General features: G+C 35.6%; 1 protein-coding gene across 14 annotated transcripts in view; it reads right to left on the minus strand.

The window, feature by feature from the left end:
• The window catches only part of TRIM37 (tripartite motif containing 37), a 244,159-nt gene that overhangs the window by 213,139 nt on the left and 11,988 nt on the right, over positions 1-19,032 (minus strand). For 9 of the 14 annotated variants that reach the window (XM_072747599.1, XM_072747601.1, XM_072747598.1 and 6 more), the window contains exons 3-8: positions 18,747-18,787; positions 16,244-16,360; positions 11,625-11,712; positions 9,825-9,947; positions 8,079-8,202; positions 7,063-7,130 (exon numbers count right to left, since the gene is read on the minus strand). In XM_072747599.1, the coding sequence (XP_072603700.1) occupies positions 7,063-7,130; positions 8,079-8,202; positions 9,825-9,947; positions 11,625-11,712; positions 16,244-16,360; positions 18,747-18,787 (561 nt within the window). The remainder of the gene's footprint in view (positions 1-7,062; positions 7,131-8,078; positions 8,203-9,824; positions 9,948-11,624; positions 11,713-16,243; positions 16,361-18,746; positions 18,788-19,032) is intronic. The other 5 variants (XM_072747602.1, XM_072747603.1, XM_072747604.1 and 2 more) reach the window with 1 other exon arrangement.

A 19,032-nucleotide genomic window follows, 5' to 3' on the forward strand; every position in this document is an offset into this window, starting at 1 on the left:
GTCCCACATTGGGCTCCCTGCATGGAGCCTACTTCTCTCTCTGCCTGTGTCTCTGTCTCTCTCTCTCATGAATAAAAAAATAAAAATCTTTTTAAAAATAAAAAATAAAAATAAGAAAAATAAATTTCTACTGTATTTATACTCCAATTCTTCCTCCCAATATTAGACACTTACTTCATTTTTCTTGATAACCTTGCTAGAATATCATCTATTTATGTTTTTCAAAGATCCAATATTGGGTATACTGATACTTCCACCTATTTCATGGCACTCTCTTTTGTGAATTTCATCAGTATCTTCACAATTTCTTTTCCATTTTATGCTTTTACATTATTGTTCTTTTTTTAAAAATTTTTTTAAATTTTTATTTATTTATGATAGTCAGAGAGAGAGAGAGAGAGAGAGAGAGAGAGGCAGAGACATAGGCAGAGGGAGAAGCAGGCTCCATGCACTGGGAGCCCGACGTGGGACTCGATCCCGGGTCTCCAGGATCGCACCCTGGGCCAAAGGCAGGCGCCAAACCGCTGCGCCACCCAGGGATCCCTATTGTTCTTTTATAAAGGCTTCTTTAGTTGAATACTTAACCTCATTTATTCATAATTTTCTTAAACTGAATTTTAGTCTAAAATTCTCCTCCTAAATACCCCTTAGCTATGACTGGTATTTTTATAATTTATCATTTCAATTGCAATGTCCTCCTTAGTTCGGTAACTATGTGTATATTTAACTGAGTGCATACTTACATAAAATTTGTTTTTTTGGGTTTTTCCACATAAAATTTTTTAAATAATGTTTTCATTTTTGATGTCTACCTTAACTACATTGTGGTCACAGAACATGTTCTTTATACAAATTTGTGAAATTTCTTCAGATTTCTTTTTTTTTTAAAGATTGATTGATTGATTGATTTATGATAGAGAGGGAGAGAAAGAGAGAGAGAGAAAGAGAGGGGCAGAGACACAGGCAGAGGAACAAGCAGGCTCCATGCCAGGAGCCTGACGTGGGACTCGATCCCGGGACTCCAGGATCGCGCCCTGGGCCAAAGGCAGGCACCAAACCGCTGAGCCACCCAGGGATCCCAATTTCTTCAGATTTCTAAATACCTTAGTACACAATCAAGTGTTGAAATGGTTTCATATGAACTGAAAAAGAATATGTATTCTCCATTCCAGGATTCAGAGTTCCACACATAACTTTTAGATAAAACATCTTAATTTTTTTTTTTCAAATATCCTCTATTCTTACATCTTGTTAGTTGGTGCGATCATTTTGTTAAATATTTAATCACTCACTAGAGTGATTTTATCAGAACCTTATAATTCTGTCAGCATCTGCTTTGGGTATTCTGATTTTATCCTAGAATAGAAAATCATAACTGTCCTATATTCTTTTTTTTTTTAAGATTTTATTTATTTATTCATAGAGATGCAGAGAGAGAGAATGAGAGAGAGAGGCAGAGACACAGGCAGAGGGAGAAGCAGGCTCCATGCAGAGAGCCTGACATGGGACTCGATCCAGGGTCTCCAGATCATGCCCTGGGCTGCAGGCGGTGCTAAACCGCTGTGCACCGGGCTGCCCCTGTTCTGTCTTCTTTATCTTAAGGTAGACTGTTCCCTTATGTCAATGTTCATTTTCATCACTAGTAATGTTTTTCCCCCCACTTTAAATTCCTCATCATTCTCTAGATCTATGTATTATCAAGTAGATCATTGTGGGGTATCTTTATAAGTTCAAATTAATCTGTTTATTATTTTAAATTTTTTTTTAATTTTTTTTATTTATTTACGATAGTCACAGAGAGATAGAGAGAGAGGCAGAGACACAGGCAGAGGGAGAAGCAGGCTCCATGCACCGGGAGCCCGACGTGGGATTCGATCCCGGGTCTCCAGGATCGCGCCCTGGGCCAAAGGCAGGCGCCAAACCGCTACGCCACCCAGGGATCCCTAATCTGTTTATTATTGATAGCAGTGTCATTCATTGACAATAATACTCAAAAAAAAAAAAAAAAAAAAAACCTCAATTCAAAAATAACCAAAACAGTAACAAGAAACTGATGGGACAAAGAGAATACAAACAGCAAGATGTTAGACTCAAACTTCACTATATCAGTAAATACAACGCAGTTACAAGTAAAATTGTCCAACCAGATTTGAAAGACCAGATCCAATTATATGCTATCTACAAGACACAGATTTTAAATATTTAGAAACAAATGCATTACAAATAAAATAACAGAATAAGATATGTCACAGTAACACTAAAGATGAAGTGGCTCTGTGAAACCAAATAAATTTCAAAGCAAAAAATGTTATAAGGATAAAGAAGGTCTTTTCACAGTGAAGAGTTAATCAAGAGAACACAATTCTAGATGTTTAGGACCCAAACAGTATGACTTCAAAATACATGAAGCAAAAACTGATAGAACTGACAAAAGAAAAGACAATTATGTTGAAAATGTCAACAGCCCTCTCTCAATAATAAAACAGGTAGACAGAAAATTCACAACGTAGTAGACCTATACATTACCACAAAACTGGACTTCATATTACGTATTATTAGAAAAACTTCCTATCATGCAGAAACTAGGTAACATTTCTGAAGGACTCATGATCAAAGGATATCACAAAGGAAAAAAAGCACTTTGAACACAATTTCTCAAATCAATAATGCCAACTTCTGTCTTAAGATTTTAGAAAAAGAAGAGCAAAATAAATTCAAACTAAGCAAAACAATTAGATCGAAATAAAAATCAATGAAATAAAAAAACAAAAACAACCGAGAAAAACCAAAAGCTAAGTCTTTGAAAACATCAACAAAAATAGATATCCTCTAGCCAACTGATCAGGAGAAAAAGACACAAATTATCAATATAGGAAAGAAAGAGATGATAACACTGCATTCTACAAATTTTGAAAGAGTAGGAAGAGAATATCATAAATTTTGCACTGATATTTTTGGCTAATTCAAATGAAATGAAAAAAATTCCCTGAAAGACACCAACTACCAAAGCTCACCCAGTTAAGCAATCGACCCTTGATTTTTGGCTCAGGTCATGATCTGAGTTGTGAGACTGAGCCCTGCACTGGGCTCCACACCAGATATGGAACCTGTTTAGGATTCTCTCTTCCTCTCCCTATGCCCCTACCCACGGCACTTGCTCACTCTAAAAAAATAAAATGAAATAAAAAATAAGAATATATCAATTAGGGGATCCCTGGGTGGTTCAGCGGTTTGGCGCCTGCCTTTGGCCCAGGGCGCAATCCTGGAGTCCCAAGATCGAGTCCCACGTCGGGCTCCTGGCATGGAGCCTGCTTTTCCCTCCTCCTGTGTCTCTGCCTCTCTGTCTATCGTAAACAAACAAATAAATCTTAAAAAAAAAAAAAAAAAAAAAAAGAATATATCAATTAAAGAAACTGAATTTGTCGTTGAAAATCACTCCACAAAGAAAACAAGGCCCCAACGTCTTCACTGGTAAATTCTATCAAACATCTAAAGAAATAATATCAATCCTACTCAACTTCTTCCAGAAAACTGAAGAGGGCATACTTTACAATTCTTTGAGGCCATCATTATTCTAACAAAGCCAGACAAAGATACTTCGAGAAAAATAAACTACCATCTAATATACCTCAGGTACAAAAATGCAAAAAGTCTAAACAAAATCTGATTTAATCAAATCCAATAATGCGTTAAAAGGACAATACATTGACCAAACCACAGTTTTTATCCCAGAAGTACAAAGTTGGTATAATATTTTTTTAAAAAGTTAATTCACTTAAAGAATGAAAAAAGAAAGCCATACGATAATCTCAAAACATGCAGAAAAAAAAATTGACAATATCCAACACTTATTCCTGATGAAAAATCCCATTAAATGGGAATAAAATTTCTAAACCTGATAAAGAATATCTATAAGACAGCCAGCCTGGGTTGTTCAGTCAGTTAAACAACTCTTGATCTCAGCTCAGGTCTCAATCTCACAGTAGTGGCTTTGAGCTCCACCATGGGCTCCATGCTGGGCATGGAGCCTACTTAAAAAAAAAAAGAAAGAGAGAGAGAGAGAATACATCTACAATAAACTGCTATCATCATAAATTGACATTATACTAGAAGTTCTGGTCAGTAAAACCTGACAGGAAACTAAAGCAAAAAGAAAACTGTCTGTATTCAAAGATAGCATGACTATCTGCAGGCAATTCCAGAAATCTACAAAATAGCTACTAGAACTAATAAATTTAGCAAGATTGAAGGATACAAGATCAAAATACAAAAATCAATTATAGGAGCACCTGGGCAGCTCAATGCTTGAGCTACCCAGGTGCTCCTATAATTGATTTTTGTATTTTGACTCAGGTTGTTATCACGGGTCTGGGAAGTAAGTCCCACATCCAGCTCCCTGCAGGGAGCCTGCTTCTCCCTCTGCCCATGTCTCTGCCTCTCTCTCTCTGTGTCTCTCATGAATAAGTAAATAAAATCTTTTAAAAAAAAAAGGAGCCTGGCTGGCTCAGTCAGTAGAGCATGGAACTCTTGATCTTGGAGTCATGAGTCTGAGCCCTATATTGGACATAGAGATTACTTACATAAATAAATATATTTTAAAAACAACAACAAGGGATCCCTGGGTGGTGCAGCGGTTTAGCGCGTGCCTTTGGCCCAGGGCGTGATCCTGGAGACCCAGGATCGAATCCCACATCGGGCTCCCGGTGCATGGAGCCTGCTTCTCCCTCTGCCTATGTCTCTGCCTCTCTCTCTCTCTCTCTCTCTTTCTGTGACTATCATAAATAAATAAAAATTTAAAAAATAATAATAAATAAATAAATAAAACAACAAAAGAATACTACCCACAAGTAAAACAATTGATATATGAAGGAGTTGCAAAAAAATTTTGCTGGAAGAAGCCCAACATAAATTAAGTACATAATATATATAATTCCAATTAAATACAATTCTAGAAAATGCAAATTTATCTATGATAGAAAGCAGATGAGGGGGTTGCCTGGGGAAGGAACTGTGGGGAAAAGCAGGAGAAAAACTTACAAAGAGGCACAAAGTAATTTCGAGGGATGATGAATATGTTGACTATCTTGATTACAGTGACAGTTTTAAAGCTATATACTTTATCAAAATTTGTCAAGTTATATATTTTAAATACATGCCAATTATTTTTGTCAATTATTCTTCCATAAAGCTGTTAAAATAAAAGCACATAGATCCCCAGATCTCTGCCCCCACTCTACCACAGATGATTTAAATTTGTTCCAACACTTAGCAGAAACGTGCTAGTTTATTCTCTGGAGGGGAAAAAAATAGTCTCTGGACTAGAGACACATGCACAATTAAGAATGGGAATACTAAAGAGAAAAACAAGAGTCTTTCAATAAATATTTATGTACCAAATTTTATTAAACTGTCAATCAAGTATAAAAACTGAATAAAAAAAACTGAATAAAAATACTTTCAGACATCCAGTCTTAAAAAATTTATTCTGAAGGGCCACCTGGGTGGCTCCATCAGTGAAACATCTGACTCTTGATTTGAGCTCAGGTCAGGAACTCAGGGTTGTGAGTCTGAGCCCAGCATCAGAATCACTGTTAGGCATGGAGCCTGCTTAGGATTATTGTCTTGTTCCCTCTGCTCCCTCTTCCCCATGCTCCTCATTTGTGCTGTGTCTCTGTCGAGTGGCTCAGTGGTTTAGCACTGCCTTCGGCCCAGGGCCTGGTCCTAGAGACCTGGGATCGAGTCCCGTATCGGGCTCCCTGCATGCAGCCTGCTTCTCCCTCTGCCTGTGTCTCTGACTCTCTCTCTCTCTCTCTCTCTTTCTGTGTCTCTCATGAATAAATAAAATCTTAAAAAAAAAAAAAAAAAAAGGAAAGGGAGAGGGAGAGGGAGTGGCAAAGGCAAAGATTGATCAATCCTAATTAACCTTTCAGGAAAGCTCAGGATGATATGTGATACCAAAACAAGTAAAGCAAGAGAGTAGAAGCCATGGAAATCAGGAAATATGGACTTCAACCCAAGAAAGAAGTAAAAAGGGGTGTCCAGGTGGCTTAGCCAGTTAAGCATCTACCTTTGGCTCGGGTCATGATCTCAGGGTCCTGGAGTTGGCCCTCGGTCAGGCTCCCTGCTCAGTGGGGAGTCTGCTTCTCCCTCTGCTCCCTCCTCCTCCCCATATCATGCAAATAAATAAATAAAATATTTTTAAAAAATGCAAAGTAGTAAATGGAATCCCCAGGATGATAATTAAGAGAATAATCTGAGGAAACATCTATGTATCAGGCACTCAGAGGAATTCAAGGATTCCAAAACCGAAGACAGATTAATATATCAAATATGTAACATTATGCACTTTATTCATTCATCTTCACCTACCTCATTCTATGAAGGCAACATTTTTGCCATTTTGTCCACTGCTATGTTCTGAACATCTTTAAAAAATGCCTGTTACCTATTTGATACTTAATAAAAATTTCCTTAACAGGGAGGCCTGGGTGGCTTAGTGGTTGAGCATCTGCCTTTGGCTCAGGTTGTGATTCAGGGGTTCTGGGATTGAGTTCTGCATTAGGGGAGCCTGCTTGTCCCTTTGCCTATGTCTCTGCCTTTCTCTCTATCTCTCATGAATAAATAAAATCTCTTTAAAAAATTTTCCTTAACAAATTTCCTTAACAAATAAAAACGTTAATTTTTAAGTTAAGTTACAATGTCAGAAGATTTTCATCTTTTATAGATTCACAGATTTCTACAGGCTATTCCCTACAAAAATAATAGCGTTCTTACAAAACAGAATAAATCTTATTAAATAATTTATTAAATTAAATAACATAATTTATAATTTATAATAGTTTATGTTATATATATTATATATTATAAAATATAATAATAAATAAATAAATCCCAAACACGATGGAGAAACTTGAGAAGAATCCATTGATTCCTAATTCATAAAAATGCCTAATATAGAACATAGATCTCCCAATCTTTTGGTCTCACACAATCCTGCCCCTCCCCAAATTTTTTTAAGCCTGTTGATAGACTTTTATTTCATTACATTTATTATTTCATTACCTGGTGCTCTACCTCCTGAAGTAAGGATTCCAAGAGCTCTGTTTCTTGTGTTAGAGATGTCTTCTGACCTATTTAAAAGACAGCAAAACACCAACACTCAGGCTAATTACTGGTTTAAGAATGAAATTAACTTTCACTGAACATAGTCAATAACAAGGAATTGATTTCAAGTAAATAAAAGGTCATTAAAGCTACCCTAAAAAATTTTCCCAGAGCTTTAAAAGGCCTAATCTAATATTGCAGTAGTTTTGACAAGGGGATTTCAGAATCAACCTTAACTACAGTTTTAGACAAATTGCAATTCAGATCTATTAAGTTCATCTAGGAATACACAATGACAATATATTCTCTAAGGAAACTGTTACTGCTTTTTCTAAAAGAATACAAACATATATAAAAGAGTACATTTTTTACTCAAATCAACTCTTCTGAAGTACTTCTTTCCCAGAATTTAAATGTGGCTTAAAAAGAAATACAGTAAGTTGGCCAAAAGTTACACTACATGTCAACAAATGGTATGTTCTTTAAACATAAGAATCTGTAAAAAAAACAAAGACAAAGACAAAAACAAAACAAAAAGCCCAAAAAGGAATAGTCTCAAGAAGCTAGAAACACACAAGAATAAAGAACATAATAATAATTTATTATTACTATAGAGAATTCTGTATTACTAGTAATTCTGTACTATAGAGAAGAAAGAAACTGCTTTAGATGTTGGGAGAAAAAAAAAAAAAAAAGATGATGACAAGGAAGCCATGGCTGCTGAACCAGGCCATTTTCATTGTAAATCACTAGCCTAAAGAACTAGAAGCATACATATCCATGGAGTTAATGGGAGTTATATTAATTATGTGTAACGTTATTTGATTCAGAGGGACATTTAACAGGTGGAACTTTTACTTTCAAAGGCCATCTTTTCCTAGCCTATAACAACTCACCAACCTTTACCCTTTCAAGATGGAACTTCAAGGAGGCTCAAAACACCACATATTACAACAGCATAGAAAAACACTCACCCATTAGTGTTATGAGCTTATTCTTTAGCTGTGTGTCTAATCGTGCAATCATCATCTCCACTGCATTCCTAATTTCCCGAACACGCTCATCTTTTGCATTTCTAACAGCTTCTACATTTCGCTCCTAGAAGATAAACAGGTAAAAAAAAAATTGAATTTTTAAAACAGAAGCAAACAGACATAACACAATCACTGCAATTATTCTTAAAGTAAGCTGATTTCCTCTTTAAAAACTGTAATACAACCATACTTTTAAATCGTTTATATATCATAGGCAACTCACTGCTTTAAAAAATCGTGCACTGAAATGAAGCAGGAACAAAATTCTTTTTTTTTTTTTTTTTTTTTTTTTAGGAACAAAATTCTTAAAAGTAAACAAAACATAATAAAGTACAGGCTCTTTTAACAGTGAAAGATATGTAATTACAAAATTCTGGTTCAAATACTATATACAAAACAAATACTCAAAGCCCCAATCATGTCTGATAAAAAACCACTATTCAAAAAGAAAAAAGTATACTGATGCCAGGTTCACATCATGTAAAACTCTAAAACAAATGAAAAATTTCAAACACTGTATGTACTCTAGTTTACAAAGTTTAAAACATTTTTTAGAACAGAGAAAGAAAAAAAACCCCAGGATTTTCAGATTACAGAACACATTGCAGACTCTTAAAGCATACCACTAAAAATAAAAAGTAATCTTTCCTATGCTTATTAGAAATATAAGTAGTGAGAATTTCAAAGTTAGGACACGCTCCCTAAAGATCAAATTATGTTGCCAAGAGAAAGTAACAGTAAAAAAAAGAGGAGTTAGATGAAGTCCAAAGAGAAGACATTCAGGTTATTTATATTCCAAAATTACTTTGTAGGTAGCATATATGCAACTCAAACTTTTTGTATAAAAAAAAAAGTTATAAAATAATGCTTTGAATCTTGATTCCTGAAAGGGTTAATTAAGTAAAGACATCTTAAATCAGAAAAGGCCCCAAACCTCACTAGCTACAACTGGCATTCCAGCAATTCCAAAAGTATATTCAGGGGACGCCTGGGTGGCTCAGTGGCTGAGCATCTGCCTTCGACTCAGGGCATGATCCCCCATCCAGCGATCTAGTCCTGACTTGGGACTAGATCCATGTAGGGAACCTGCTACTCCCTTTGCCTATGTCTCTGCCTCTCTGTCTCTCATGAATAAATGAATAAAATCTTAAAAGAAAAAAAAAGTATATTCAGTACTTAAATGTTTGAAACTTCTATCACATTTCCCCATATAAATAATAAGTGGTAAATAATTCAACCAAATCTGACCTATAAAGTATCTGAAGAGTAGTGTTAAATATTACTCTTGCAATTCTGTAGAGTTCTAATTCAAGACATCAGAAATAATTCATTCATTGGTAGCAGAAACTCTCCCAAAAGCTGAGGGTCCAAAGAATGACAGACTTTGTAAAAGTCAATACTATTTACAAGTCGATTACTGACTATATCAAACAGGCTTATTTAACTCATTCACAGATTTTCTGTTTCTGCATAAGAAAAGGCAATTATCTGGTTCCAAATGTGGAACAGGCCAGGGGTTTGGATGCAAATTCTTCAGCTAGTTTGAAGTTGGTGAAACTGACTATAAATTTATCTCCTCAAATTTTTAAATCTCGATTTCAACATAATTTATTTGTATTGTAAAAATACATATATTACATAAGATAGACTATACAATGGATAATGATCTTTCAGTCGTAGTCTTACCACTTCTTGAACTAAGCTGATCAGTTCCATGAGACGCCGACGAAGTTTAGCCACTTCTTCATTCACTTTAGTAACATGCTGTTCATAAATTTCTGCCAAAGGTTTAAAGGTATGTCCACCATGCTATTTAAATTAAGAATAGTTTTAGAACATTTTTCTTTTTTTACCTCAACCACTCATACTTCTTTATTAACACTTCGCGGATACTAAGAAATTAGTAAATATTTTCAAATGAATTTTTTTTTGGCTGTCTACTTTGTTAAAATCCACCAGAGCTTTCTCAAGATCACTTGGCCTATATAGGAAATCCTTAATGATTACAGATAAAGAATTTCAGGAAAACATTTACACTCATCTAGAAATCTGTATTCCTTAGAAAGAACCAAAATCTTTAACCGTGGCTCAAACCATCTGACACAACTTTATTTGCCACTCTCTTCTTGGTCAGCACTAACTACCCTTTTTCATGTTTTCAAATTTCTTTTCACTAGGCTTCTGCAAAATTAACTCCTTCTGTCTAGGTAGCTCAGTTGTTTGAGTGTCCAACTCTTGATTTCTACACAGATCATGATCTTGGGGTCACGAGATTGAGCCCCACACTGGGTTCTGTGCTCAGCGTGGGGTCTGCCTGGGATTGTCTCTCCCACTCCCTCTGCCCTTCCTACTTGTGCCCACTCTCTCTAAAATGAATAAAGCCTAAAACAAAAAACCCCACAAAACCTTACTATTAACAGGTAAGTTCTTAGCATTGTCTTAACAAAAGCACCCAACCATGGTCTCTAAAATAAAAAAGATGTAGATTTTTGTATGTCCACTTAAAATATAGAAAAGAATGTTCCCATTGCTTCTTACTAAATCCACATATTTAATTAAGTACTAAATTGTAAGAATTCAATTTTTTCTACTCAGAACATTAGTACTCAAATCCTAGCAGAAAACTCTCTAAAATGAGCTCTACTGAACCATGCTGCCTGTCATTCTCTCCCTCAAATATGCTGATACCCAAAAAATGATCAATTATTTTCTTTTTTTTTTTAAGTAGGTTCCAACTCAGTCTGAACTCATGACCTGAGCTAAGATCAGAAATCTGACACTTAACCAACTGAGCTATCCAGGTACCCCAAGAATGATCAATTCTTATTGCTAACAGCTATGTCTAGTTGTCTAGCAACTTCTGCTCCCACTATAACTAACTCTCCCCACCAAAAACCTATTGTGTTTATTCTCAAGCCTATTTACATGAATTGCACCTAGTACACAGGTATACAATTTAAATATTAATTAAACAGTGAAACTGTGAAACAAAGGCTGTTTACAGGAAAACTGACTTGAGTGTTTTAGACTTGATAAAAGGTACAATGCCTTAAAAACTACTTTTGAATTAAACTGGAAAAAAGAAAAAAAACCCGTAAGATCCAGATGTTTGCGTTCATATTGTTTCACAAATATCTAAAATTGTTTCATTTGAAACTGAATCTGGAAATTGTGGCCAGAACATCAGATCAACTTGTCCTTTAATCAGAAATAAGACTTTGATCCTACAATAAAAGATTTACAAATTAATATACATTTTATATTTTTCCAACTAAAATAATATGTTTATGTAAGAAATGCACATTCCAAATCAGTATCTCCCACAAAAGAAGTTTATGGTGTATGATACCTTCTGCTAGAAATCAGATGCATTTAAATTTCAATCTATAAGCAGAGTAAAATAATATTTTCTATCTAAATCTAACAAGTATTTTGGTGCTTTCCAGTCTCTAGCTAAAAGTAATATGCTAAATTTTTTCTGCTCACCATTCCTCCCCAAAGTGCACACTGATGGCAGATACACTTCTTACAAGTCCAGCAAAATACACTAAGCTTTTCATGGTGATTTTCACATCTATATGTTATGAAAAAAAAATATAGCTTAAATTAATTAAAATTATACGATAATTACCTGAATAAATTCCTAAGTTTAGAAAACAAGTTAATTTTAAACAGATTATAACTCAGGAAACAATATAAAATGCATTCCATGCTTCTATAAGCTAAAAAAATCATATGTGAACACAAAATTTTTTAAAGTATTGTTTTCATTAATTTATAAAGACTATACAATTGTGACAAATGCAGATTAATTTTTTTTATTTTTTAAAATATTTATTCATGACAGACACAGAGAGAGAGAGAGAGAGAGAGAGAGAGAGAGAAGCAGAGACACAGGCAGAGGGAGAAGCAGGCTCCATGCAGGGAGCCCAACGTGGGACTCGATCCCAAGTCTCCAGGATCACACCTCGGGCCAAAGGCGGTGCTAAACCGCTGGGCCACTGGGGCTGCCCAGATTAATTTCTAAATAAAGTGAAGAAAAAAAAAAAAAAATTTCTAAATAAAGTGTAAATATAGCATCATTTCCTAGCATCACTGTAAGTTCTATCTTATATTTTAAACAAATCATAAGTCCATACCTACACGAACACATATACATATAAAAATTATTTGTCCCACATGTGGCCAATGCTAACAATCAAGATACACACATAATATCATACTCTCATGAGAAATGAGCACTTCAATTTTAAAAAATGAATTTTCCCTTAAAATGGATATCCACGTGTAAAACATTAATCTGGACCTGGTTATAAACTGAATTGCATCCTTCCCAAATTCCTATGTTGAAGCCCAATATAAATGTACTTGGAGATAGGGTCTTTAAGGAGGTAAAGAAGGTTAAATGAGGTCATAAAGGTGGAATCCTAACCGAACAAAACTGGTATCAGTCCGAGAAGAGGAAGATACCAGAAGTTTCACACACAGAGAAGAGGCCCTGTGAAGACACAGCAAGGAGGAACCCCACCATGTCAAAGAGAAAGGCCTCACCAGAAACCAAGTCGATAATACCTTGACCTTAAACTTCCAGGCCCAATATTATGAGAAAATAAATGTATTATGTAAGCCACCCAGTCTGTGATATTGTTATGGCAGCCCTAGCAGACAAAAACCATTAGCTTTTAACATGCAAAATTTAACTTAAAATAGGTAAAAGACCTAAAACTATGTAGCTCTTAGAAGAAAACATAGAGGAAAAGCTTTATGATACTGAATTTCAAAATTACTTCTTACTGACACCAAAAGCACCTGCAAGAGAGACAAAAATAAATAAAGTGAACTACATCAAAATTTAAAACTGAGGGTGCCTGGGTGGCACGGTCAGTTAAGCATCCAACTCTTGGTTTCAGCTCAGTTTGTGCTGATACCCAAAACTCATTGTCATGAGATCCAGCACAATGCTGGAGCGTGAAGTCTGCATAAGAGTGAGTCTGTCTGTCTGTCTCTCTCCTCATCTGCCCCCCTCACTTGTGCACTCTCTCTAAAATACAGATCTTTTTTTAAAAAATTAAAACTTCTAAAAAAAAAAAAAATTAAAACTTCTGAGGGGATCCCTGGGTGGCTCAGTGGTTTAGCGCCTTTGACCCAGGGCGTGATCCTGGAGTCCTGGGATCGAGTCCTGCCATCAGGCTCCCTGCATGGAGCCTGCTTCCCCCTCTGCCTGTGTCTCTGCCTTTCTGTGTGTCTCTCATGAATAAATAAGTAAAATCTTAAAAAAAAAATTAAAACTTCTGTACATCAGGGATCCCTGGGTGGCGCAGCGGTTTGGCGCCTGCCTTTGGCCCAGGCCGCGATCCTGGAGACCCGGGATCGAATCCCACGTCGGGCTCCCGGTGCATGGAGCCTGCTTCTCCCTCTGCCTGTGTCTCTGCCTCTCTCTCTCTCTCACACTGTGTGCCTATCATAAATAAATAAAAATTAAAAAAAAAAAATTAAAAAAAACAAAAACAAAAACAAAACAAAAAAACTTCTGTACATCAAAGGACACAATAAACAGATTGGAAGGGCAATCTATGGAATAAGACTGTATTTGCAAAAAAAAAAAAAAAAAAGACTATTTGCAAAGCATGTATCGATAAAGAGTTAATATCCAAAATAAAGAACTCTTACAACTCAACAAAAGAAAAAAAAAAACTTGATTAAAATACAGGCAAATGGGGATGCCTGGATGGCTCAGTGGTTGAGCGTCTGCCTTCAGCTCAGGGCGCGATCCCAGTCTGGGGATAGAGTCTTGCATTGGGCTCCTTGCGAGGAACCTGCTTCTCCCTCTATGTCTCTGCTTATCTGTGTCTCTCATGAATAAGTAAATAAAATCTTTTAAAAATATATATGGGCAAATGACTTAACATTTTTCCCCAAAGATGTGCATATAATCAATAAGCATTACAAAGAGATGTTCAACATCCTAATCATCAGATAAATGTAAATCAAAACCGCAAGATATTTCCTCATACTCATTAGGATGGCTACCTATGGGCAAAGATGGAGAAATTGGAATCCTGTACACTGTTGGTGGGAATGTAACATGATGCAGTTGCCATGGAAAACAGTATGGAAGTTCTTCAAAATATTAAAAACAGAATTCCATATAATTCAGCAATATCACTGCTGGTTATTGTTCCAAAAAAATGGATGCCTGGTTGGCTTAGCCAATAGAGCAGAGCGTACAAGTCTTGATCTTGAGCCCCATGTTGTGGTGTAGAGATCACTTAAAAATCTTAAAAAGTCAAAAAAAAAAAAAATCTTATAAAGAAAAAATTGAAGGCAAGGTCTAGAAAAGATGAATACCTATGGTCACAGCAGCATTATTTACAATAGCCCAAAAGTGGAAGCAATCCAAATGTCCATGAATAGATGAACAGATAAACAAAATGTGATACACATACACAATGGAGTGTTAATTATCCTTAAAAAGGAATAAAATTCTAATATAAACTACATTATGCAAAATCAAGGAATAGTAGCAAAAAGACAAACACTGTATGATTTCACTTGTATGAGTAATCTAGAGCAGTCAAACTTATAGAAGAAGCAGGAAATAAAGTGGTGGCTGCCAAGGTTGGTAGAAGGAGAAATGGGTAATTTTTTTTTTTAATTTTTACTTATTTATGATAGTCACAGAGAGAGAGAGAAAGAGAGAGGCAGAGACACAGGCAGAGGGAGAAGCAGGCTCCATGCACCGAGAGCCCGACGTGGGATTCGATCCCGGGTCTTCAGGATCGTGCCCTGGGCCAAAGGCACGCGCCAAACCGCTGCGCCACCCAGGGATCCCAAGAAATGGGTAATTATTGTTTAATGGATAGAGAGTTTCAGATTTGCAAGATGAAAAAGTTCTGGAGATTGGTGTACAATATGAATATATTTAACACTACTAAAGTGTATCCTCAAAAATGGATAAGAAGTAAATTTTATATAACGTGTATTTTACTATAGTTAAAATTTTTTTAAGTTTTCTGTTGTCTATTAAAGAGAAACACTATTGCATTTCTTTTTTAAAAAAATATATTTTATTTACTTACTCATGAGAGACACAGAGAGAGAGACAGAGACACAAGCAAAGGGTGAAGCAGGCTCCCTAGGGAGCCTGATGTGGGACTTGATCCCGGGATCACGTCCTGAGCCAAACGCAGACACTAAACCACTGAGCCACGCAGGCTTCCCCATAGTTGCATTTCCTAAAAAGCTTTTCACTAGGGGCACCTCTGGCTCAGTTGGTTGAGCATCTGACTCTTGATTTTGGCTCAGGTCATGATCTCAGGGGTGAGAGATTGAGCCCCATGTCAGGCTCCACACTTATCAGGGAGTCTGCTTCTGTTTTTCCCTCTCCCTCTGCTGTTCCTCCTGCATGCTCCCTCTATCCCAAATAAATAAATCATAAAACAAAAGCTTCTCACTAATAAAGTACACTGAACTTAAATACATCAATAGGTCTACATTTTATATTTTTCATTTGCAAGTAATCTGAATACTAAATGGAAATAAGTGTAAAAAAAACAGCATGTTAGATACTATCTGGAAGCTCAATTAGCATGATTCCACACTACCAAATTTAGAACACCCCTTTTATAATATAGGAAATTTATCGGAACAATTCTTTATCAATGGCATATACGCACCTTCAGCAAACCAAGGAAAAAGGGACCAAGAGGTAACAAGACAAAGAGAGGGACGCCTGGGTGGCTCAGCAGTTGAGCTTCTACTAGGATCAAGTCCCACATCGGGCTCTCTACTGGAAGCCTGCTTCTCCCTCTGCCTATGTCCCTGCCTATGTCTCTTATGAATAATAAAATTCTTAAAAAAAAAAAAAAAAGAGCAAAGAGAGATTAGCAAACACTAGCAGTTTCACTCCTTTTATGAGAGGCTCTCATAAAAGAAGCCAATCAAGAATTAGAAGCGTCTTTCAAAAACAGTGATACCCATACCATGCCAGAAGAAAAATACTTAAATGTTCATCTATAAACTGAAAAAGAAACTTTCAATAGTATCATTAAAGTAACATATGGCAATATCTATGAAATATTTGAACAAAGAAACTGAGGGCATACTTGTCCTTTTCATTTTCTTCATGTTTGGTGAGACTGCAGAGTTGAAGAGTATCAAGTTGCTGTGTTACTTCTTCTGCCCAACGACAGTTCACTAGTTCTCTTAGCTGGAGTGGAGCACTGGAGAAAAAATATGTATATATATTCTAATTCAGGAATTCAAGACTATTTTTTAACATAAACATATTCCAAAGGTAATCATGTGAGATGATGTGTTAATTAACTCAATGGAATCTTTTCACAACACACATATATATGTCTATCATCACACTGTACACTTCAAGTATCTTACAATTTTATTTGCCAACTATACCCCAAAATATTAAAAATACAATTACCATATAATCCAACAATATCATTTCCAAGGTATATATTCAAAAAAACTGAAGGCAGATCTAGAAGAGATGCACACCCATGATCATAGAAACATTATGCATAGTAAGCCCCAAAGTGGAAGCAATCCAAATGTCCATCAAAGATGTACAAATAAACAAAATGTGATAAATACATGCGATGGAATATAAATCAGCTTTAAGAAAGAATTAAACTCTGACATATGCTACAACATGCATAAAACTTGAGGACACTATAGAGTGAAGGAAGATAGTTGCAAAAAAAAAAAAAAAAGAAATTATCAAATAAACACATTCCTCAAAACCGAGCTCACAATCATATTCATATCATATTACTATTAAAATAATAAGTCAATGAAAAGTATGGTTTGCAATTTATTCTTACCTTAATGTCATTACAAAAAGAATTCACATTATAGACTGAATTCTCAATTCCTCAGTCTAAAGTTACACTGTCCAAAATGATAGCCACCAGTCACATGTGACTATGTAAAATTTGAATTAAAATTAAATAAGAAAATTTCATTACATAGTCACTAGACAAATTTCAAGTGCTCAATTGCCACATACCTAGTGGAACTAGATAGCAAAGCTATGGAATATTTTATCAATACAGAAAATTCTGTGTGATAGTGGTTTTCTTAAAAGTTAATATAAAAAATAATACAAAGTGAAAATCGACAATCAAATAAGATGAAGAGGTAGTGTGAACAAAAGTGAAATATTAGTAGCTAAATATGTTTCAAAAGATGCTGTTTCAATCATTTTTAATTTTTTAAAAAATATTTATTTATTTATTTATTCAGAGAGAGCAAGACAGAGGAAGAGACAGGCAGAAGGAGAAGCAGGCTCCATGCAGAAAGCCCGACACGGGACTCGATCCCAGGTCTCCAGGATCACACCCCGGGCTGCAGGCGGCGCCAAACTGCTGCGCCACAGAGGCTGCCCTCAATCATTTTTTCAAAAGTGTATTAAAGGGACGCCTGGGTGGCTCAGCCGTTGAGCACCTGCCTTTGGCCCTGGGCGTGATTTTGGAGTCCCGGGATCGAGTCCCACATCGGGCTCCCTGCATGAAGCCTGCTTCTCTCTTTACCTGTGTCTCTGCCTCTCTCTCTGTGTGTGTGTCTCTCATGAATGAATAAATAAAATCTTAAAAAAAAAAGTGTATTAAAAACAAGATGTTTTTCATTTAATGGAATGACAAACAATAGATTGGTAATAATCAGTATTGGCAAGACTTTTGTATCTATTATTAGAGGAAGGTAAAATGGTAAAAATCTTTCTTTCAATGTAATCTGGCATCATTCTATGAAAAAACCAAAACTGGAAACAACCTAAATGTCTGAATATAAGCATAAATAAATCAACATATAGTCACACAATGGATTATTCATACTTTTTAAAAATGACATATATGTTCACATTATCAAGGAAGGTCTTACCATATTTTATATTAAAAAAACCAAAATAGCATATCATTGGTTATATTTCTAGAAAAAAACTGTATGTATCAGTATACTCCTAGAAAAATGTCTAGAAAAATAGATATGAAATCTAAACATTTCTTTTGAAAGTGTTATTTAATGAAAAGATCAGACATGAAGTATCTGAAATAGAAGGTCTTTTCATTTTATCTGTATTAATTAGAAAACTTTTCAATTTTACGGGTGACTGGGTGGCTCAGTTGGTTAAGCGTCCAACTCTTGATGTTGGTTAAGGTCATGATATCAGGGTCATGGTTTGAGCCCCATGTTGGGCTCACACTGGGCTTGAAGCCTGCTTAAGATTCTCTCTCCCTCTCCCTGAGCTCCTCCCCACCCATGCAGGTTCAGGCTCTTTCAAATAAATCTTTAAAAAAAAAAAAAAAAGATTCTCTCTCCCTCTCCTCCTGCTCATCCTCTTCCCTCTCTCTTAAAAAAACATTTAAACTATAAAAAGTTACAGAATGAGTCTCTAAAAGAAGGTAAACAAAGTATCTTATAAAATTCTGAGTCAGATAAATTAGTTTGCATTTCTTTATCTGGACAGATTGCTTACTGTATTCACAAAGAGAAGAAATGTACCAGTTTGCAGAAAAACTGATTATTAGGGCACACTCTAACCCCATCGCTTTACTATTTTCCAGTCACAAATAATCATAGCAAAACCCTTACCGGCAATGAGGACATTGAGCTCTCTGCTCCGTCAGCCAGCGCTAAGGAGGCAAAAAATTAGATTTTGATTTTAGAAACATCATTACTTTAATTTGTACATACTGAATACTTACATACCAAATTTAATGAGTGTAACTCTCTAGTGCCTGTATTAATTATAAGGAACTTATAGAAATAGCAGGCAATCAATCTACTATCTCATTCTCATTATCATCATGACGGGGACAAATTTTCAAAGGGACAGAACTCATTCCAAAGTTAAGAAGCTATTCTCCATAGGAAAGAA

This window comes from Vulpes vulpes, chromosome 2 (assembly GCF_048418805.1).
Source record: "Vulpes vulpes isolate BD-2025 chromosome 2, VulVul3, whole genome shotgun sequence".
Classification (NCBI taxonomy): Eukaryota; Metazoa; Chordata; class Mammalia; order Carnivora; family Canidae; genus Vulpes; species Vulpes vulpes.